Source organism: Natrix helvetica, assembly GCF_964273705.1.
Source record: "Natrix helvetica genome assembly, chromosome: 16".
In the NCBI taxonomy this organism is placed as follows: Eukaryota; Metazoa; Chordata; class Lepidosauria; order Squamata; family Natricidae; genus Natrix; species Natrix helvetica.
The window spans coordinates 3,304,580-3,328,061 of record NC_138563.1 but is presented as its reverse complement, the minus strand read 5'-3'; the positions used below and the strand labels follow the sequence as shown (position 1 = coordinate 3,328,061).

Genomic DNA, 23,482 nt, shown 5'->3' with positions numbered 1-23,482 from the left:
GGGGCCAACCAGAGGTGGCATTGGCCGGTTCTCCGAGCTACTCAAAATTTCCACTACCTGTTCCTCCAGAACGGGTCAGAACCTGTTGAATACCACCTCTGCTCCAGTGGTCCATTTTGCATCATGAGAATATATTTCTAATAAAATATTTTTGACATACCAATGGAAACAAAAATGAAAACACAAGGGAAAGTAAGCACAGCAGGATTTATTATAGAAGATCTTGTAGGACAGAAGCTCATTTTCCAGTGAGGTTGTGAGTCTGTTTTCATTTGTTTAGAAGACACAGTGACCAGGAGTTATAGAAAGTATTTCTAAACACCAAACGCCAAAGGGTATATATGGTAATTTATTTCTTACAGAATTTGTCAGCGGACAGGGAAAAAAATGAGATTTATCCATTTGGCACAGCCTGAGAAAAAAAAACCAGAAATTGAAAGGACAAAACAATCTCTCTTTTTACAACAGAAATACTAAATTACCTCTCCACACACACCCCTATAACAATATTACTGATCAAAATAGGCAGGATTTTAAACACACATAAAGACACAATTCAGAAAGTTTCCTGTGAATTGAAGTATGAAAAGTCCAAAGGTTTACAGACCTGTTTGGGGGGGAAAAAAGATTCTTATATTGAAACAAAAAACTGGCCCTATAAGGAACCACACAGAGCAAAGCTGAACAAAATGCACCAATCTTCCTAGTTCAAGGTAAGGATTAAAAATTCAAATTTGGGTCCCTCAAGAGTATTTCCTCATAATGATAACCTATATATTTTTTCTCACTGCATTGAAAGTAAAGGATGGAGTGTGGGAATAGAACAAGGTACTTTTTCCACCTAATACTGGTTAAAAAGTATCTATTTTCAGTAGAAACAATTTTATAATACAAGAATTATAGAATGATACAATATAAAGATACATTATTATTGGATAGATTTAAGATGATGTAGTGAATTGTTACAATATAAACGAATTCAGTATCTAGAATATCTCATTTAAAATGAAGGAATAATCATCAAATAAATGACATACAATGATAATAATGCATACATATATATTTGATTGATGTGATTTTAATATAAATTGTAAGTGAGGACTATGGAAAGGATGCACAAAAAACTTGTAACCAATCGACACGCTGTATGTAACTGAAGATGGTTTTATATTTTATGTTTCATCTATGTCTGTCTAAAAATAAAAACTCTTAATTTAAAAAAAAGAGTATTTCCTCATAATGATAACCTATATATTTTTTCTCACTGCATTGGAAGTTAAAGGGTGTGGGAATAGAACAAGGTACTTTTTCCGCATAATACTGGTTAAAAAGAATCTATTTTCAGTAGAAACAATAACAAGCATGTATCTTTGCAAATAAGTACTTGAAAATTACAAGCAATCCCTTTTGCCAGTGTTCGCGGTTGTGGCTTTTGACAAGGCAAATAACAATTGTTGCTAAGTAAACAGTTGCAAATTCAAAAGGACCTAAAATAGAAGGGAATCCACCCTGCCTATGAGGGGGGGGGGTCTTATGTTTATACAGAATTTGGCATCACCAATTATTAGACCAACTCCCCTTCATGGGCTGGAATGGGACAATTGAACGCAGCGAGATTTTCGCACCCATGCCCCCCATAGCATCTGAGCTAGCTTGGGCAATTATTGGCCATCCCTGGCCACTGGGGCCCACTGTCCTCCCTCCCTCCCCCACAGCTGCATGATCACAGCCGATTTACACCCAGGGAGACTTAATAATGACCAATTCGCAGTGCAGGAAAACTAAATGCCAGCCAATACCCGCGCCGAGCGATCAGTCTCTGCCTTCTCAATGGATGGTAGAGGCCTCGGGTACCGGAGAGGCAAGGGGCAGAGCGTTGGGGTCTGGAAAGGACCACAGGTGGGGGGCTGGCACCATACGTCTCCCTTTACTGCTCTGAACGTTGCATGTAGCCCTGAAACACCTCTAACCCAGCACAGGAGACCTTGAGGGGGGGCAAGGTGGCCTGCAGCGTGGGAAGTGGAGTTCAGGGCTAAATGCAAAGGACAGGGCAGCAATGGCAGAAGCAGGGTGCCAGACCTCCACCGGCGGGGCTCTCCAGATCCCATCGCTCTGTCTCCTGCCTCTCCGGTGCCCGAGGCCACAGCCATCCACCGAGAAGGCAGAGGCCGATCCCTCGGCACAGGGATTGACTTGGCCTTTAATTGTCCTGCAATGCCAATTGGGCAGAAGTAAGTTTCCCTGGGGGAATTGGCCGTGATCACGTAGCAGGGAGGAAGGAAAGCTGACCAGTGGCGAGGGGACAAGGGCGAATACAGGGCCAGCTGAGAAAGAATGCCCAGGATAGCTCAGGCTAACATGGGCACGAAAATGTAACTGCAAGCAATTGTCCTTGTGGGGCCTTCTCAAGCTCCTAGAACCATCGCCATGGCCAAATTACGCCAGGCAAGGAAATCTATAAAATCTATAATCCTTCAACAGCCATGCCTAGCATTAAAATAGGCCGTTGAGGCTTTCTGTCCGGTTCTAAGAGCCATCGCCATGGCCAAATTACGCCAGGCAAGGAAACTATAATATCTATTTCTCTGTCCAGTTCTAAGAATTATGGCCATGACCAAATTAACCAGGCAAGGAAACTATAGTATGTATTTCTCTGTCCGGTTCTCTGTCATTGTCATGGTCTCTGGAAGCCGCCGAGAAGAGGGAGAAGCTGCAGGTCAAGTCGATGAAGAAGCAGAGACAAAGGGTCAGCTGTCGCAAGCCTTGATCTAGGTTGGGCTTCAGGAGGATGTAGGAGTTGGCAGAAAGCTTGTGGAACACGAAAGCCTTCCCATCCAAACCTGAGGAAGAAAGAAGGGAGAGAAGACCATCAAAAGGTGGACTTTCAGCTCACAAAGGTATTCAGACACACCTTGCGTGAATCCATGGTGCTGGGAAGGTGAGGTAAAAGTTCTACCATGGCATGAAGTCTTACCTGTGTTGGTCAAGGTTCCTGAGATGCAGAAGATCACAAGAAGGACTGTATGAAGCAACGGGCGCCTCTTCGTCATCGTTTCACCCAGCATCGCCACCAGTTTCTGGAGTCTGTTGCTTGAAGGGCCGCCAGAGATGTCCTTTCTGTAGCTTGGCTGTCTTGGTTGAGGTAGAGAGACGTTCTCAACGGTGTAGAAGGTTCCTCCTGCGTTTGAGTCCTCAAAATCCCCTTCCGGGTCCGTCTGCAAAGATAGCAAAAGAAGCAGCAAACCAGGAAGACAAAAGGAGAAGCAGCTCTGAGATATTATGGTCTGGGCTATGAGATAATGCCACGGCAAGATTCAGGTTTGCAGCCAGCCTCAAAATTAAAGTTCTGGCAAGGTTAGGGTTACTTTTTTTAAAACCACTGTAAGAACTTTGAATGGTCACTAAATCCCATCAAAAATTGCCACTCATGTGACTGTAGGACATTGCAGACATCTGAAAAGATGAGCTGGTTGCCAAGTGCCCAAAATGCAGTCAGGAGACAAGCATGGGTCTGTGTGGCACACTGTCCATAATTGAGTTGTAAGTGGCTTTTGACAAGGCAAATAACAATTGTTGCTAAGTAAACAGTTGCAAATTCAAAAGGACCTAAAATAGAAGGGAATCCACCCTGCCTATGAGGGGGGGGGTCTTATGTTTATACAGAATTTGGCATCACCAATTATTAGACCAACTCCCCTTCATGCGCTGGAATGGGACAATTGAACGCAGCGAGATTTTCGCACCCATGCCCCCCATAGCATCTGATCTAGCTTGGGCAATTATTGGCCATCCCTGGCCACTGGGGTCCACTGTCCTCCCTCCCTCCCCCACAGCTGCATGATCACAGCCGATTTACACCCAGGGAGAGTTAATAATGACCAATTCGCAGTGCAGGAAAACTAAATGCCAGCCAATACCCGCGCCAAGCGATCAGTCTCTGCCTTCTCATTGGATGGTAGAGGCCTCGGGTGCCGGAGAGGCAGGGGGCAGAGCGTTGGGGTCTGGAAAGGACCACAGGTGGGGGGCTGGCACCATACGTCTCCCTTTACTGCTCTGAACGTTGCATGTAGCCCTGAAACACCTCTAACCCAGCACAGGAGACCTTGAGGGGGGGCAAGGTGGCCTGCAGCGTGGGAAGTGGAGTTCAGGGCTAAATGCAAAGGACAGGGCAGCAATGGCAGAAGCAGGGTGCCAGACCTCCATCGGCGGGGCTCTCCAGATCCCATCGCTCTGTCTCCTGCCTCTCCGGTGCCCGAGGCCACAGCCATCCACCCAGAAGGCAGAGGCCGATCCCTCGGCACAGGGATTGACTTGGCCTTTAATTGTCCTGCAATGCCAATTGGGCAGAAGTAAGTTTCCCTGGGGGAATTGGCCGTGATCACGTAGCAGGGAGGAAGGAAAGTTGACCAGTGGCGAGGGGACAAGGGCGAATACAGGGCCAGCTGAGAAAGAATGCCCAGGATAGCTCAGGCTAACATGGGCACGAAAATGTAACTGCAAGCAATTGTCCGTGTGGGGCCTTCTCAAGCTCCTAGAACCATCGCCATGGCCAAATTACACCAGGCAAGGAAATCTATAAAATCTATAATCCTTCAACAGCCATGTCTAGCATTAAAATAGGCCGTTGAGGTTTTCTGTCCGGTTCTAAGAGCCAACGCAATGGCCAAATTACGCCAGGCAAGGAAACTATAATATCTATTTTTCTGTCTGGTTCTAAGAACCATCACCATGGCCAAATTACGCCAGGCAAGGAAACTATATTATTTATTTCTCTGTCCGGTTCTAAGAACCATCGCCATCGCCAAATTACGCCAGGCAAGGAAACTATAATATCTATTTCTCTGCCCTGTTCTCTGTCGTTGTCATGGTCTCTGGAAGCCGCCGGGAAGAGGGAGAAGCTGCGGGTCAAGTCGACGAAGAAGCGGAGACAAAGGGTCAGCTGTCGCAAGCCTTGATCTAGGTTGGGCTTCAGGAGGATGTAGGAGTTGGCAGAAAGCTTGTGGAACAGGAAAGCCTTCCCATCCAAACCTGAGGAAGAAAGAAGGGAGAGAAGACCATCAAAAGGTGGACTTTCAGCTTAGAAAGGTATTCAGACACACCTTGCGTGAATCCATGGTGCTGGGAAGGTGAGGTGAAAGTTCTACCATGGCATGAAGTCTTACCTGTGTTGGTCAAGGTTCCTGAGATGCAGAAGACCACAAGAAGGACTGTATGAAGCAACGGGCGCCTCTTCGTCATCGTTTCACCCAGCATCGCCACCGGTTTCTGGAGTCTGTTGCTTGAAGGGCCGCCAGAGATGTCCTTTGAGGCCGTTGAGGCTTTCTGTCCGGTTCTAAGAACCATCGCCATGGCCAAATTACGCCAGGCAAGGAAACTATAATATTTATTTCTGTGTCTGGTTCTAAGAACCATCGCCATGGCCAAATTACGCCAGGCAAGGAAACTATAATATCTATTTCTCTGTCCGGTTCTAAGAACCATGGCCATGGCCAAATTACACCAGGCAAGGAAACTATAATATTTATTTCTCTGTCCGGTTCTAAGAACCATCGCCATGGCCAAATTACACCAGGCAAGGAAACTATAATATTTATTTCTCTGTCCGGTTCTAAGCACCATCGCCATAGCCAAATTACGCCAGGCAAGGAAACTATATCATTTATTTCTCTGTCCGGTTCTAAGAACCATCGCCATGGCCAAATTACGCCAGGCAAGGAAACTATAATATCTATTTCTCTGTCCTGTTCTCTGTCGTTGTCATGGTCTCTGGAAGCCGCCGAGAAGAGGGAGAAGCTGCGGGTCAAGTCGATGAAGAAGCGGAGAAAAAGGGTCAGCTGTCGCAAGCCTTGATCTAGGTTGGGCTTCAGGAGGATGTAGGAGTTGGCAGAAAGCTTGTGGAACACGAAAGCCTTCCCATCCAAACCTGAGGAAGAAAGAAGGGAGAGAAGACCATCAAGTATTTTATTCTAAAAAATTAAACTTTTGGCTAAAAATTACCTTAGGCCACAAGATTGGACTATTTCAAGAAAGCAAGGTCAACTCCTGGACCCAAAGTAATTTTAGTTCATTTTTACACCTTTAGTTACTTGAAGTAACTAGTCCTCTGCATGTTTTCTTTTAAGGACTTGAACCTGGGCTAGAATTTCAATTCTCAGGTCCCAAGAGTTTAAATTTATTAAACAAAGTCAGGTCACCTGCAGGGACTGAAGCAATTTTGCCTTTAAGCTAATTTTAACACTTACATTCACCTGTGGTAGTTTAGCCCTTTTAACTGCACCTGGTTAAAATTGCCTCAGCTGTATTCCTTTTTTTAAAGCTACTTTTAACGGTTCCTTGTCTGGGGTGAACAGGACACAGCTGAGATTATCTCAGATTCTGCCTAGTTCCACCATTTTAACTCCTAAAAGCCCGAGCCTTGGTTTAAATTCTTTTGGACCCAGACGTTTGCCTTATTTCCCTGAGGGAAAGTGAGACCGAGGTAGCTCACCATAGGGGAGCTGTGGCGTTGGGAGTCTTTTAAATACCCCCTTGAGGTATTACCCCAGCCACCACTGGCGTTTTACAATACAATAGTAGAGTTGGAAGGGACCTTGGAGGTCTTCTAGTCCAACCCCTTGCCTAGGCAGGGAACCCTATACCGTTACTCCTGAGGATATATACACCCTGGTTTAAATAACCTCAGGCGCCGTCCCTACTCCCTAAAAACAGGCTAAAATTGCTTCAGGCGCCGTCCTTACTCGCTCAGAAGAGGCTAAATTCAATTCAGGCGCCGTCCTTACTCAATGAGAATGGGCTAAATTCACCTCGGGCGCCGTCCTTACTGCCCGAGAATAGGCTATTCCTTAGCTCCCCCTCAGCATCCCACCACGTCTAAGAGCCTCAAGCCCGGGTTACCTCCGCGTGGAAGAGGCCACCTGACGGTCTAATCTGCGAAGCCGCAGGGAGAGGGGAGGTTTGCTCTCCCCGCGGCCCGCAGCGTCGTCTCTTTCGAGGTCGGGAAAAAAAGAGACGGGGCGGCTGCGGCACGTATGGCGTTTTTTTTTTGCCTCAGCCCGAGGAACCCGCCCATTTTTTAAAGTGCCCCCGCCCCTCGGAGGAGGAGGAGGAGGCGGGGGGGGGGAAAGGAGAAAGAGAGGCCGCTCAGCCAATCCGAAGGACCGCTTTCCAAAGCAGCCAATCGCAGCCGAAGTGGACTTTTGGCGGGAAAGGCAGGTGGCTCATCAGGTGTGCCACCGCCTCACAGGTGAGGGCGATTGGAGGCAATCACGTGTCTGTGCGCGTGCCTCTTTTTTGGGCCTGCCTTAAAAATGAAATTCTGTTGTCTCCTCTCAGAAGAATATCTAATCTATACATTTTAATCCATCGTGGTTTATAGTTCGATAACACTGTACAATATATATTCCTTGGTATATCTTTCTCTCTGTTTCTAATTATTTAATCTTTCATTCTTTATTTTTTAATCTCTTGCACCTATTATCCAGGCATTTATACAGGCTTGAGGAATAGTCTGTTTCTCTAAAGGATTGTATGAATAATGTTGCATAAATGGCTAGATAATGGGTGCAGAGATTAAAAAAAATAATGAAAGAAGAATTAACAAATTAAGTTACATCGTTAGGCACACTCTATTTTTTTTAATTACCATTTTCTCTGTAGGTGTCCCATCTGTTTGTATAGAGTGATAAAGGTATAGCGTGTTATGGCACAACTATGTAAATAATGTACAATATCATGTATTTAAAAGGAGATCATATTATATGATTAATAACGGTTACGATTAGGGTGTATAACACGGTGTATATATTTCAAAAGGACTTGATACAACAGTATAGCGCTGTTGCAAAATTGAAATTGTGATGTAGAATAAAGGAAAATGTACAATAAAAACATAATAAAAAAAGAATATCTGATCTGTGTAATCTATTTTATCTATTCCATCCATCCATCCATCCATCCATCCATCTATCTATCATCTATTTGTCTATCATTTATCTGTCTTTTATATCATCTGTCTGTCCTGTCTATCTGTCTGTCTGTCTATCTATCTACACACCTCAGACATAAATATAAAGCACTGTCCATTTTATAATACAATACAATACAATAGCAGAGTTGGAAGGGACCTTGGAGGTCTTCTAGTCCAACCCCCTGCCTAGGCAGGAAACCTAGGCAGGAAACAAATGGCTATCTAACATCTTCTTCGAGACTTCCAGTGTTGGGGCATTCACAACTTCTGGAGGCAACTTCTGTTCCACTGATTAATTGTTCTAACTGTCAGGAAATTTCTCCTCAGTTCTAAGTTGCTTCTCTCCTTGATTAGTTTCCACCCATTGCTTCTTGTCCTCCCTTCAGGTGCTTTGGAGAATAGCTTGACTCCCTCTTCTTTGTGGCAGCCCTGAGATATTGGAAGACTGCTACCATGTCTCCCCTAGTCCTTCTTTCTCTTAAGCTAAACATACCCAGTTCCTGCAACCGTTCTTCATATGTTTTAGCCTCCAGTCCCCTAATCATCTTTGTTGCTCTTCTCTGCACCAAGTGTGGCCTTACCGAGGCCTTATAAAGTGGTATTATCACATTATCTCAATACATAGTATTCATAGTGTAATGCCTTCTCTAGGTTTCATCCCCTCTGGGAACCCTTTGGACTACAAATCCCATCCGCCGGCCAGCCAGTGCTCACCCCTTTTGCTTCAGAGGTACCTTTAGCTTCCCCCCCCCCCAGCCTTACAATGGTAGCATTGAAAACCATGTTTCACTTAGCAACATAAATTTTGGGCCCAATTGTGGTCGTAGCTCGAGAACTACCTGTGCTGGGGATGGCTTGGATGACAAGTCCCATCAGCCACTTCCAGGGTGGTGGGGGTGGTGGCTATGGATCATCCCTTCTTGCAACAGGTTTCCCCCCACCCCTCAAAATACTCATTGTTTAAAGAAAAATGTGAAAATTTAATAAATAAAATAAAATTATGATTTATTTTTACACACACACACACACACACCATAGGAAATAATTTGAACCAGATCCCATTAACGAGCTTTGCAGGGTGGGGGCTGAGGGGGATTAATGCCCCCACCTAAAATTCAAGCTTTTTCTGCGTTTTTATATTTTGCTTGCACCTTTCCTGCCTTGTTACAATCTTGCCAAGCATCCCTTTGTCTCCTGCAAATATTTGTTATCCCACCCCTCACCCCCCAGCTTTTTAAGACAAAAAAAATAAAATTCCAGGATTGGTTTGCTTTGCTTTGCTCTCTAAGAATTCTGCTTAAATGTTACAAATGGAGGAAGCTTGGATACATGACGCCTTAGCCTCCTGAAAGGGAAAGAAATTGACCCAAATTTGAAACTGTTTCCTTCTTTCTCTATTACAGGAACTCTTTCCTCCTAGTACATCCCCCCCCACCCTGGTTAAATGTTTTCAGAGGGGGTGCTTGTCCAAAATTGCAAAATAATAGATCAGCGATGGGCTAATTCTGTTTCCGGACTTCTGAAATTTCCGGGAGGGTCATTTTTTGTCTTTCCCAGGTTCCGGAGGGTTTGTCTGAGCCTCCGGGAGGGCAAAAAATGGCCTTCCCCGGGCTCCGGAGGCTCTCCCTGAAGCCTCCTGGTATGAAAAACGGAGTGCGGTGGGGCGCTGCATTCCCCCGGGGTCTCCCTCTTTGCCCCCCCCCCCGTGCATGTGCACGCATCCGGTAGTAAAAAAACAATTGAATCCCACCACTGCCATGTATGTATTTTCGTCCAATATTTTCTTGCTTTGGGGTAGGGCCACCAAATATGATAGTATGAACCTGATGCTTGCATCTACTTCCAATATTTAGCCGATCGACCTTTAAACGTTTTTGCCAGTCCGGTCGGTGCAAAGTGCCATCTATAAAATCTATTTTATACAAAGAGGGGGGAAGACAAAAGGGCGGACTTCCTGCCCGCAGAGCTTGCACGAACCCATGGTGAATTCAAGGTGGATTCATGGAAGGAGGTGACGATTCCACCATGGAATGAAAGCTTCCCGAGGGATCCCTACTTTCCACCCATAGCTTGCTGTTCTCAGTCAAGATCCCGGGGATGCAAGCGGTCACGACAAAGACTGTACAAAATCCACGAGGGGGCTTCTTCTCCATGATATCGCCCACAATGGGGGAGAAATTTCCTGACAGTGAGAACTACTAACCAATGGAACGACTTGCCTCGAGAAGTTGCGGGGTGTTCCATCACTGGAGGTTTTTAAGAAGAGATTGGACAAGCATTTGTTTGGAATGGTGTAGGATCTCCTCCTTGAGCAGGGGGTTGGGCTAGATGACCCTTCGAGGTCCCTTTTCCAGCTCTATTCCGATTCCGAGGACTACCTATATCTGATTGTAATCATTCATGTAGGACAGCTCACACATGGGCTTTGGAGTGCTTTGCTAACATCTTGAAGTCCAATACTGAAAGCAAGAAGCAAAGCAAGCGAAGTTTACTTCAGATTTTTCAAGTCAGGATTTGGGACAGACAGTGTTTGGAGACCATTAAAATACCACAGATGGATTTAGGGATTTACACCAAATCCATCCCCCCCTCTCTTTTCTGGCTCGGCACCACAACTCACTTACAATGTCCAGTTTGTTCGGGAATATTTTCTCCAAGATTTGCTTAATCTGCATGAACTGAGAAAAATGCATATTTAGAGTACAGAATTATACCCTGTTCCCCCCCCCCCGAAAATAAGACCTCCCCGGATAATAAGTCCAATCGTCTTAATTCAATTAGTACTGGCATTAATTATCATTATTATTCAAAGCATGCCTACCAAAAGGAAAAAGGAAAGTTATTTTCAAGTCCACCATAGCTTTGTGGAAAGAACAGGAGAATATGTTGTTATAGGTTAGGTTAAAAAGAAGGAATATTAATTTGTGTAATATTAAAGAGAACTAAAAGGCATGGTCTTGAAGGAATTTGGCACCCCAAGAGAAGAGAAGCATTTTGGGGTATTTTAGTGGGGGGAGAGAATGGGGGGAAGAAAGGGTGAAAGGGCCAAGAGGCAGGACGGGAGCTACAGAAAGGGACTTACTTACCCGAGCTCTCGATCCTCAGGAACCTCTGCAAAACAGGAGAAAAGGAGGAGGAAGATGAAAGATCAATTTGCCAGATGATGGATGGAGGGAAGGAAGGAAAGAAGAAAAGAACAGTAGCGTTCATTGCACCTCTCCGTCCCAGGGGCCGTAGTTTTGAGTGCAATATAAAAAAATGCAAATAATTTTTCTCATCTTCTCGCAGACCACAAGGGTAGGGTCTCCTGCTTGAGCAAGGGTCATCTAGACGACCTCCCGAGATCCAATTCTGTTAAGGTCACGCAAGGTCAAGACGATCTCCAACATTCGGGATCCAATTCTCGGGCAGGATTTGACCCTCTCCATGATCCTTTGATCTTCCCAGCCTGCGAGATCTCCAAATCCTTTCCCAGTTATTCCCACTCCGTTTGTCCCACCCCGAAACTGGTCTCGGTGTCTCCAGCCTGGGAAGTGGGGGGAGGGGGGAGGGAGAAACCAGAAGCTTGAGTTATTTCAGCTGATTGGCCGTCCGTCTTAAGCCACAGCGCACAAACTCACTGCAGGAAGACTTGTGGGTCTTGTGGTTGCGTCCATCCTGCTTGCTACGCTCAGCGGGGTGGCGTTGACGGCTTCAGCTCGGCCCCCGGATGGTGACCGAGGGACGAACCAGAGAAGACACAGCTGGATTTTGCCGGCGTTCGCCACACGGTGCGGACACGATTCCATCTTCTCTGGACACAGGTTTCCAAAAATGAACCTTTCTGTCGTGGCCCTTCTGGTTTTTCTTGTGGTCGACGGAGCAGGTAAAGTCCGTCCCCTTGTATCTGTGGGTCAGGGGGGAAAAAAATTAAAGAAAAGGAAAAGGTGAGGTTTTTTTTGGGGGGGGGGTGACAGACATCATAACCCTTCAATCCATCTCGATTAACGCCGTAAACTAGAGCTGAAACATGATTTAAATCAGAAGTTAGCTGGACATTTCCTGGTCCCAGTTTTTATTCCTCTATCCGTTCGCTTATTTTCTTTTGAGGCTGCTTACAAAACACAAAAAGACAAATTATATATATGTGTGTGTGTTTGTGTGTGTGTGTGTGTGTTGTTTTTGTGCTGATAAATAAAGAGACTAGTATAGATCTATTTCAAGCTATTTATGAATATGTTTGTGTGTGTGCATATATATATGTTTGTGTGTGTGTGTGTGTGTGTGTATGTTCTATTTGTGCTGATAAATAAATAAAGGGAGACTTTATACCAGGGGTTGTAACACAAATACACACACACACACACACACACATACATATATATATATATTTATCAGCACAAATACAACACACACACACATATATATATATATATATATATATATATATATGTGTGTGTGTGTGTGTGTGTGTGTGTGTGTGTGTGTGTGTGTTGTATTTGTGCTGATATATATATATATATAAAATTTGCCTTTTCATGTTTTGTAAGCAGCCTCGAAAGAAAAAATATATATACATACATATATATATATATATACACACATATATACACATATATATATATACACACACACATATACATATACATACATACATACATACATATATATATATATATATATGTGTTGTATTTGTACTGATAAATAAATAAAGGGAGACTAGGATAGATCTATTTCTCCCTTTATTTATTTATCAGTACAAATACAACACAAATATAAAAGGCAACATTAAAAATAAAAATATGGTTTTCTGCCTGCATGGTCTTCTGTGATGAAGCCGAGGGACAGAAAGAGGGAGTGTGACCTTCCTCCCATATTTAGGCATACCAGGGGTTGTAACACAAATATATATATATATATATATATATATATATATATATATATATATATATATATATATATATATATATATACATACATACATACATACATACATACATACATACATACATACATACATACATATATATATATCAGAAGTTTTATTAGTCATAGACCAGAACGAATAAAAAACCCGCCATAAATATACCATTAAAAATCCCGCAACAAAATAAAATTAAGAGAGGGGAAATATTAAAACCCAAATTGCTTATAGAATGAATATAAAGAACAGATTAGAAGTTTACAGACGTTAGGTTATTTTTTTTCTTTCAATGTAGAGTTTAACACTGTAACAAGACTATATAGTTTGATTCATGGGATCGAGATAATCAAAAATGTGAATGTGAATTGGATGAATGTGAGTGACATCTAGTTAACTTTATTTCTACTGTTATCGTCAATTGGATTAAAATGGAAAAATGGATCAGAAGCGAAGCACTAAAGAGGAGATATACAATATAATGAGGATTATATGAACTTGATAAAGGGGATAGAGATTATTAACAATGTTAGCATAAGCTGGATCAATAGGAATGGAAGTTTAGTTAAATGTGTTCATATATAATAGAGAAATGTTTAGATAGAAGAAGAAAGAGATGAAGGTAGAGATAAAGATGAGGAACTGGGCATTTTTTGAATATATATGTTTGAATATAATATAATAAGGATGACTTATGTTGGAGAAATGTGATAGAGATTATTCATATTTTTATTGTGAATATGAATGATGGCCAGAACCAACTCTGTTCACACACAATATAAATGTATAACTTAAAAAAATAATAATAACAATATATTTTTAAAAATCTGCAATAAAATCATGAACCACAGATCGAATGTATGACCAAATCCGGTCCACCGATGATACGTGCTCTATAAGTAGACTAAAATCATAATTTATGACTAAAAGGAGGAAGGAGTCGGCATTAAAACCATCAACAGAATAAAAGCGACCGTTTGCAATTAAAAAGACAGAGAGGGGCCACTTCACACAGCGTGGGAGGGAAAGGGACTTTGGAAAGACAGATTCTCACCCGGAGTGACATGTAATAATTGGGTAATTAAATATACACAAACCCCACACATCAAATCCCACACCAGGACAGGTTACACCAAACTTAATTCTCCGATTTCAGACAGCCGCTAATGTCCTGAAAAAGCCGAATATTGGACACAGCTTGAGTCTTGCATAGGTTTCCTGCGCATGTGAAAAATACTTCTTGTCTATAATATAGTACTTTTTTTAATTATTTGCAAGAGATTAAGACTGGTGAATCTCCTGCCAAACCGTGACAGTGAAAATGAAAAGAGAGAGTTTGGTCTAGTGGTTAAGGCAGCAGGCTAGGAAGCTAAGGGAAACCTGAGTTCATGTCCTAACTTAGCCTGAGTTCATGTCCTAACTTAGCCGTGAATGCTGTCTGAGTGATTTGGGGCCAATCACCAGGAGACAGGGAGTTCTAGTTCTTGCTTAGGCATGAATGAAAGCCGCCTAGGTGACGTTGGGCCAATCACCAGGAGACAGGGAGTTCTAGTTCTGCTTAGGCAGGAAAGCCAACTGGGTGATGTTGGGCCAATCACCAGGAGACAGGGAGTTCTAGTCCTGCCTTAGGGATAAAAGCTGCCTAGGTGACTATGGGCCAATCACCAGGAGACGGTGAGTTCTAGTTCTTGCTTAGCCATGAATGAAAACCGCCTAGGTGACGTTGGGCCAATCACCAGGAGACGGTGAGTTCTAGTTCTGCTTAGGCAGGAAAGCCAACTGGGTGACGTTGGGCCAATCACCAGGAGACAGGGAGTTCTAGTTCTTGCTTAGGCATGAATGAAAGCCGCCTAGGTGATGTTGGGCCAATCACCAGGAGACGGGGAGTTCTAGTTCTGCTTAGGCAGGAAAGCTAACTGGGTGACGTTGGGCCAATCACCAGGAGACAGGGAGTTCTAGTCCTGCCTTAGGGATAAAAGCTGCCTAGGTGACGTTGGGCCAATCACCAGGAGACAGGGAGTTCTAGTTCTTGCTTACGCATGAATGAAAGCCACCTAGGTGACTATGGGACAATCACCAGGAGACGGTGAGTTCTAGTTCTGTTTAGCCTTCAAAGCTAGTGTTGCCCAAGTCCCTCACTCAGGCCAACCTACCTTACAGGGTTGTCATTGCAGAGAAAATAAGAGGAGGGAAGAGCGTTGGATATGTTTGCTACCTTGAGTTATTTGCAAAATTAATAAAGTCCGGAAATGAATAAACAAATAACCGTTTTTAAAAATGAAGGACTTGGAAAACCGAGGTTCTGGCAGCCAACCGCCTGGGTGAAACGAAACGAAATTAAACTGGGCTTCACTGATGCAGATGTGGGAAAGAAACATCTGCCACCTTCATCACTTTTTTAAAGGGGAAACGGGTTATAAAGAAGAAAAAAAAGTCAGGGACTTTTCAAAAAAGGAAGTTGAAAGGAAAAGTCTGCAGGGCTTAACGGGGTTACTCCCAGTTGCTTGAAAACTCAGCTAAAATGCGTAATTTATCGAAAAGTTGACCGCCCCAAATCACGATGAATCAAAGATACAAGGGTAGCAATTCCCAAAACAAAAATAAAAAGGCAGAGTGAGAGAGGAAATAAAAAAAAGGGAATGCAATCAATTTTGTATAAAAGAAACCCATTTGGATAAAATGAAAAGATGATTCAATTAATTCAAACTCAGTAATAATCGGTAATTCAGTTCATTATTATTCAGTACATAATTTAGTTAACAGTTTACTAACAAGCAGCAGTTCAGTTAATTATTAAGGAACAGTTTATTATTAACAGCTTGTTTAATCATTAATTAATCATTAGTTCTTGATAAGTTAAGTGATTATGAATTGATGTGCTTATTGGTTGATAATTTCATTGTTATTCATTATAAGTTCATTGAATATTGGTGGATAACTTCGTTGAATCATTTCACTGAGCGTTGTTAACTAATAATTTAGTTGGGTATGATTCATTATTTAATTTTTAATTAAAAGCTTCAAACGTTAGGGCGCTGGTTCTCCTTGGGAACCTCAGGAGGGGGGGAAAATGGATTTTATTGTTTTATTGGTGATCCCCAAAACGTCATTTAAGTGGAATGATGAAGACTGAACACGGATTAAATCTTGATGTTTCCAGATTCTTCCAGGTTTCTGGTTATTTTCATTCGGGGGCTTGATTTTCTTTGCTCAAAACATATATATATATACTATTTTTACACTTCGCAGCAAATTCACCCACGTTTTGTGGTTCCGTAGAGCGTTTCTGCTGATCACGGCTGAAAAGGGAGCGACTCGAGTCTCAGCGTCTGTTTAAGCCGCGAGCAAATGTTTTCCCGTCCCAAAATCAAATTGCGCCATAACTGGATTCCCCAGAATGGCCTTTCAGAAGAAAAAAAAACGAGAACTGTGTTTTAAAGCGGAAATATAATTTTCTCAGAGGCATTGGGAAGGAGCTTCAATTCCCCTGAACTGCCTGGACCACAGATTTCCTCTGAATGTATTCATTCTGTTGTATTTTTTTATATTACTTTCGACTTCTGGAAATAGTGATCTGTGAACAGGCGTAAGGGCGAGGACTGGCTATAAGTCCCTGTTTTCAGTGCCGTCGTAACATTGAATGTTGGTTAAATGATTGTTCGTAAGACGAGGGCTTGTTGTTATTAGTTGCGAAGTTGTGTCCAACCAATCGCGACCCCATGGACGACGTTCCTCCAGGCCTTCCTGTCCTCTCCCATCCTCTGGAGTCCATTCAAGCTCAGGTCAACTGCTTCAGTGGCTCCATCCGGCCACCTCCTTCTCTGCTGTCCCCTTCTTCTTCTCTTGCCCTCCATCGTTCCCAGCATGAGGCTCTTCTCCAGGGAGTCCTTCCTTCACATGAGGTGGCCAAAGTCTTTGAGTCTCCTCTTCAGGATCCGGCCTTCTTAAGAGCAGCCAGGGTTGATCTCCTCTAGGACTGACCGGTTGGATGGCCTTGCAGTCCAAGGGACTCAATGGATGAGTCTTCTCCAGCACCAGAGTTCAAAGGCCTCCATTCTTTGGCGCTCAGCCTTCCTTCTGGTCCAACCTTCACAGCCATCCATTGCAACTGGGAAAACCGTAGCCTTGACTGGATGCACTTTTGATTGGCAGGGTGATGTCTCTGCTTTTTAGGATGCTGTCTAGATTTGCCATCGCTTCCCTCCCCAGGAGCAAGCAAGGTGAGGGCCACATGTGATTTATTTTCTGGGGAATAAATTGTTTATTCCTTTGCTCATTTTCTTTAGAGGCCATAATAAATTGTTTCCTAGCTGAGAATACAACCCAGGCGATCAACAGAAGTCAAAAAATATTATATTTATTGAGGTCGACATAAAGTAGAATAAAATATGGATTAAAATATAATGGAGACGTGGCATAAAAGGAACAGTTAGAAGCTTGCTTACAGGGACAGGGAGATGTCATCAGCCTTCAACCACAACCTGTTCCAGCCAACATCCCTATGTCAAAAGTCCAAAACCACAAGGTTCAATTAAAGTTCGTTAATGGCACGTAGTCCATATCTATAACAAAAGGAGAAGTAAGACCCCCATCTCCTTATAAGGCTTTTTCCTCAAGGTAACCACTAAGAAATGAGTAAAGTGTTTCCGTGTTACGCTGTCTTTGAGAATGTATAAGAATGCGTGCATCAATAATAAAGATTGTTCAGAATTTGCAATGTTAGCCATAGGCTAACTTTTCTGAACCTGGCTGCCAAATAAACTTTTCCTGTATCCCGAGAAGTCTAATGCCTGTCATTTTCTGCAACAGACATACTTAAATAGCGGTCATAAAAACACTGCATCTCCATCTCGTATTTATATAGCAGTCGCCAACTTACGACCAAGTTGAGTGAACTGACGCAGTTCTTAAATTAGTAGCAACAGTTCTTAATTGAATCGGGCTTCCTCATTGACTTGGCTTGTCAGACAATTGTGTGAACCCGGGACGCTGTGACCGTCGTAAATACGAGTCACTTGCCAAGGGTAGATCTGACTTTAGATCACGCGACCACAGGATGCAGCAATGATCGCAAGTGTGAAAAATGGTTGTAAGTCACTTTTTTTTCAGGGCCGTTATAATTTTGAACTGTGAGTGAACTGTTACAAGTGGAGGGCTACCTCTATATATTTTGATTAAAGATTTAGTCGATTCTTATCAATAGAGGGGATGGTTACTGCAAAAAATCTTTTCTTTATCTTAGAACCAAAACAGATGCTTCCTGATTGACCATTCAACGGAAAACTCCTTATCTAAGGCTAAAACTGATATGTGGCTGGAAAAAATGATACAACAACAACACATTGACTTATAAAAACCTGAAATATTTGTGCTGGGGATTTTACCAGAAAATTATAGTAAAGAAAATCTAGATTTGATTATTCATGTTATAACAGCAGCTAGGATCGTATTGGCCCAAAATTGGAAAAGTGAAGAGATCCCTACAGGGGAGAATGTGATTAGGAAAATATCAGAATGTGCTGAAATGAACAGATTGATGCTGGCAATTAAAAAGAAGGAACAAACAATTATTATACAATTTGGGAATCTTTTTACCGGTGGTTAGAGAATAGACATACGAATTAAAAGTAAAAGAAGTTATCTAAAGTATAGAAAATGTCAATATAACTAATAGATTTAAATAAATTACAATGAGATTGTTATAATGTTAGATACTTAAGGTATTGGAAATTAAGCTAAAATGAGATTAAATGATGAATAAGATTGTATATTTGAATGTTGGCACAAAATATGTGTACCCAGAGACACATTGGTGAATGGAAAGTAGATTGTTTATATTAAAATAAAATAAAACAAAGTTTTTCTAGATGCAAGTTTTGTTTTAAGGGTTTTGTTTTAAGGGCTTAGCTAAGTTTAGATCTCTTGTTTTTTTTAAATTTTCATAAAATGGCCATGACTTCTGCCCATCGCAATATTTCTTGGAATTTATTGTAAACGTATCCGAAAATTATTCCCAACGCAGAGTTACTAAGAAAAACCTCTTCCTGTGAGTCAGACAGGCGTGACGGAGAAAAGAAACTGGCTTTAAAAAAAATAATAATTACATCCATGTTTACTATGAGCAAAACAGTCCTGAGCAACGAGATAAAACAATATCCTTTAGTTATCGCCCAGAATGATATTATTAGAGGCAAATGCTCAATCCTGCTGCAACAATTTAAGGAAGTGGTTTTTGGAAAGCTGTGTTTTTCCTTCTCCTTCCACATGGCGTTTTCTTCTACTGCCGTGCCTATCGGATTTTATTTCCTTTTAATTTTTCCCCATCACGTTCTTATTTTATTTTATAACACGTAAACATTCCATTTTCAATTAAACAACGTGTTGATCTGGGTACAAATAGTTTTAGGAAATAGTAATCAAAATATGAACCAATTGAGCAAACTATTGGTCTCCTGCAAACTCCACTCCCCAGTCGCTCCTCTTTTATTTCCTCTGGAAGGGGCCCTTCACTGTCTACCTGTGGCCTTCCTCCCAAGTCGACCTCTGTTCGTTTGCTGTTTCCTTCGTCCAGCAACTCTGTGCATGCGCACACTGGGAACAGGCTCCAGCTGTTCTTCTGCCTCACTGACGTCTGACTCTGAAGGCAGCTGAGAACTGCCAGATGGCCCTGGCCCCCTGTCTGCCTCCGACACAGAACCCTCCTCAGAGCCTTCCCCAAACTCTAGGACTGGCCCAGGTTCCTCCCCACTCTCCTCACTATCCGAATCTGCTGCCAGCTCTGCTGGCAGGCCACAACACCTCCCTTTCTTATATCATCGATCCTTTCTTTATATTTCCCTATTTCTAACTCCTGCTTTTATCAGCTAACCCTCGTCAGTGGCCGAACAGCTGAATTTTGATCAGGTTGCAAGGTTGCAAAGGTCATAAGTGTAAAAAAAATTGTCCAAAGTCGCTTTCATCCCTGCCACCGTAACTCTGAATGTTCACTAAATGAACAGTTGTAAATTGAGGACTACCTGTGTTTATTTATTTAATTGCAAATCTTCTTATGTTTGCAGAAGCTTTGCAAGAACCACAGGTATGCTACATTTTGGATGGGATTCTGTTCCTTTATGGGATCATCCTGACCTTTCTCTACTGCCGACTTAAGGTGAGCGTCTGGCGAACCCCCCAAAATTAGATGCCTCAATCCTGAAATCCCGGCATGACGATGGCATTTTTGTAATTATTTATCAACCTCTTTATTCACCCTTATTTAACGATCTCCGTAATCCCTTGCGGGGTGGAATCTGGGCAATTGAATGTTTTAAGGGCCAGATGCCTTTCCCGTTGCTAGTGCGGAGTCTTGTTCGCAAATCAATCAATCGCAAGATTTATCAATCTTTTTATTCTTCCTTTTTAATCAGTTCCAGCATCGAAAGAAGAGCAAGACTCCTGCCATCTACGAGGTATGTCCGTCTGTCAATTATTTTACAAGTTGTCTTTGACTTACAATCATAATTGAGCCCAAGATTTATGTTGCTAAGCAAGACATTTGTTAAGTGAGTTTTGCCCCATTTTGCGACCTTGCTTCTCACTGCTCTTAAGGGAATCACTGCAATTCTTAAGTGAGTAACATGATTACTTAGCGAATCTGGCTTCCCTGTTGAATTTGTTCTTCGGAAAGTCGCAAAAGGGGGATCATGTGACCCCAGGGACGTTGCGACTGTTATAAATACGTCAGTTCCCAAGCTTCTGAATTTTGATCACGGGACCCTGGGGATGCTGCAATGGTCGTAAGTGTGAAAAACGGTCCTAAGTCTCTTTTTCCAATGCCGCTGTAAACTTGGTCACTAAATGAAATGTTGTAAGTCGAGAACTATCTGTATTTCCAAATATCTTTGAGGAGTAGTATCTCTGAGGTAATATCTCTGAGGTAATATTTCTGAGGTAGTATCTCTGAGGTAATATCTCTGAGGTAAATTACAGGGGATTTCATTTAACGATTCACTTAACAACTGTGACAGGAAAGATTGTAAAATGGGGGGAAACTTATTAAGAACTGCCTTGCTCAATTATGGTTGTAAGGCGAGGACTCCCTGGATTGGAAAAGAATAAAATATGCATCAAACCCTTCATATTATAAGGGAGGTTCTTGGGGAACGGGGTTCCATCTTGTTGCTCTGAATTTTAATCTTTTTTCTCTTCTGTTTTCTAGAAAGTGGATCCCATCTATACGGTAAGTTTCGCTCTCTTCTCGTTTCACCCCCAAATGATGTTTCAACCTAGAAAAAGGGGTCTTTCTCTCCTTTCTTTCTACTCTAAGGATGGTTGTTAAACACTCATTAAAATCATAAAAAAAGTCTGACCCTGTGCTGTGGTGAGATGGGCAGTCAATAAGTTTGATAGAGCAGGAAAGACGAGATAGATAGATAAAAATAGATAGAGCAGGAAAGAAGAGAGAAAGATAGAAAGATAGATATAAGTAGAGCAGGAAAAAAGATATAGATAAGTAGGTAGGTAGGTAGGTAGGTAGATAGATAGATAGATAGATAGATAGATAGATAGATAGATAGACAGACAGACAGAAAGACCGACAGAGCAGGAAGGAAGAGTGATAGATAGATAGATAGATAGATAGATAGATAGATAGATGATAGATAGATGATAGATAGATAGATAGATAGATAGATAGATAGATAGATAGATAGATAGATAGATAGATATAAATAGAGCAGGAAAAAAGATATAGATAAGTAGGTAGGTAGATAGATAGACAGACAGACAGAGCAGGAAGGAAGAGTGATGATAGATAGATAGATAGATAGATAGATAGATAGATAGATAGATAGATAGATAGATAGATAGAGCAGGAAGGAAGAGTGATGATAGATAGATAGATAGATGGGTGGATGGATGGATAGATAGATAGATAGATAGAGCAGGAAAGAAGAGATAGATATAGATATAAATAGAGCAGGAAAGAAGGGATAAGATAGATAAATAGATAGTTAGTGTATGTAGTATATATTGGAGACCCTTTGAGAGCTGTTATGCAACGCAATTTCATTTCCATGTATGCCGATTCGGGTACATTCAAAGTGAGAATAAAGTTATTCTAACTTCTTCAGCCGTGGGTTTTCCCTCCTTCCAGGGTCTGGAGGTTCAGGAGATGGAACCCTACAGCACGCTGGAAGCTTCAAAAGCACCCCCCGAAGGGCTGCCTCCCAGGGAGACCCCCTCCAAAGAATGAACATCTGTCTTCAAACAACATCTGGATAGGCTTTCCCAGCTTCCGATCTTGGCCACGTTTGGTGTTCGGGAGAGAAGCCGAAAATCAGAAGAGACTGTTGGGCAGCCATTCTTTTCTGACATCTCAATCTTTCTGCAGAGTATTAATTTTTGGCAACGCAAAAGGCGCACCCACGAATGTGGGTGCCTGGGAATTCTAGTGGAGCTTCCAAAATCCTCCTGATTTGGGGGAGGGGGGCAGGCGTGTGGGGAGGGTATTTTTGTTAGCCCTCGACTTACGACCACAACGTAAGGCTAGACTTTCCATGGCTTCTGTTCCAATTTCCAAGCAAGGAAATTGTTAAAAGTGTGTTGGGCTTGATTTTATGAGCTTTCGGCCATCTCTCTCTCTCTCTCCTCTATCATTCTCATTTATCTATCTTCCTTTCTCTCTCACTTCTATCTTTATCATTTTTCTTTCTTTCCTTTTTTCCTCTCCTTCCCTCTTTCCTTCCTTTCTTCCTTCTTTCATCTCCTTCCCGTTCCTCCCTTCTTTCCTCCCTTCTTTCCCCTCCTTCCCCATTTCTTTCCTTCCTTCCTTCTTTCCTCTCTTTCCCTCTTCCCCCTTCCTTCTTCCCTCTCCTTCCTTCCTTTCCTTCTTGCCTTCCTACCTTTCTTCTTTCCTCTCCTTCCTTCCCTCTTTCCTCCCTAACTCTCCTTCCCTCTTTCCTACTTTCCTCTCCTTGTTTTCCTTCCTCTTCTGCTCTTCTCCTTCCTTCCCTTTCCTCTCCTTCCCTCCTTCCTTCCTTCTCCTTTCCTCTTTCCTCTCCTTTAATACAATACAATAATACAATAGTAGAGTTGGAAGGGACCTTGGAGGTCTTCCAGTCCAACCCCCTGCCTAGGCAGGAAACCTAGGCAGGAAACAAATGGCTATCCAACATCTTCTTCGAGATTTCCAGTGTTGGGGCATTCACAACTTCTGGAGGCAACTTCTGTTCCACTGATTAATTGTTCTAACTGTCAGGAAATTTCTCCTCAGTTCTAAGTTGCTTCTCTCCTTGATTCTCTCCTTCACTCCTTCCTTTTTCCCCTCTTCCCTTCCTTCCTTCCTGTTGTTTGAGACATTTGTTAAGCCCATGAGAGATGCTGCAATTGTCCTCAATACATGCCAGTTTCCAAATTACATGGGATCACTTAGACACTGTAAGTATTGTAAGCGTGAACACCTGTCCCAAGTCACTTTTCCCAGTGACTAGTCACTAAACGAATGGCCGTAAGTCCAGGACTACCTGTAAACTAACGCAGCTTTCTTCCGCCAATTGCAAACGGGGAGTTTATCTTTCTTGGCTACGTTAAAGGCTTGGTGGAATTTATGTTTTTCTTTCCCCCCCCCTATTGTGATT

General features: G+C 42.5%; 1 protein-coding gene across 1 annotated transcript; it reads left to right on the top strand.

The window, feature by feature from the left end:
- The first annotated feature begins 11,351 nt into the window (after window positions 1-11,351).
- Window positions 11,352-22,440, top strand: FCER1G (Fc epsilon receptor Ig). Its single transcript, XM_081967891.1, has 5 exons — window positions 11,352-11,831; window positions 19,925-20,027; window positions 20,203-20,314; window positions 21,064-21,084; window positions 22,000-22,440. Exons 1-5 carry the CDS (start codon window positions 11,780-11,782, stop codon window positions 22,096-22,098), a joined length of 387 nt encoding a protein of 128 aa, XP_081824017.1. The 5' UTR covers window positions 11,352-11,779; the 3' UTR covers window positions 22,099-22,440.
- Window positions 22,441-23,482: the final 1,042 nt, after the last annotated feature.

Bases quoted from the DNA above. Each gene is read 5' to 3' on its own strand.
- FCER1G (XM_081967891.1), top strand. From the start codon at position 11,780: ATGAACCTTTCTGTCGTGGCCCTTCTGGTTTTTCTTGTGGTCGACGGA. The intron at 11,832-19,924 runs GTAAAGTCCGTC...TTATGTTTGCAG, and splicing joins TCTTGTGGTCGACGGAGCAG to AAGCTTTGCAAGAACCACAG. The intron at 20,315-21,063 runs GTATGTCCGTCT...TCTGTTTTCTAG, and splicing joins AGACTCCTGCCATCTACGAG to AAAGTGGATCCCATCTATAC.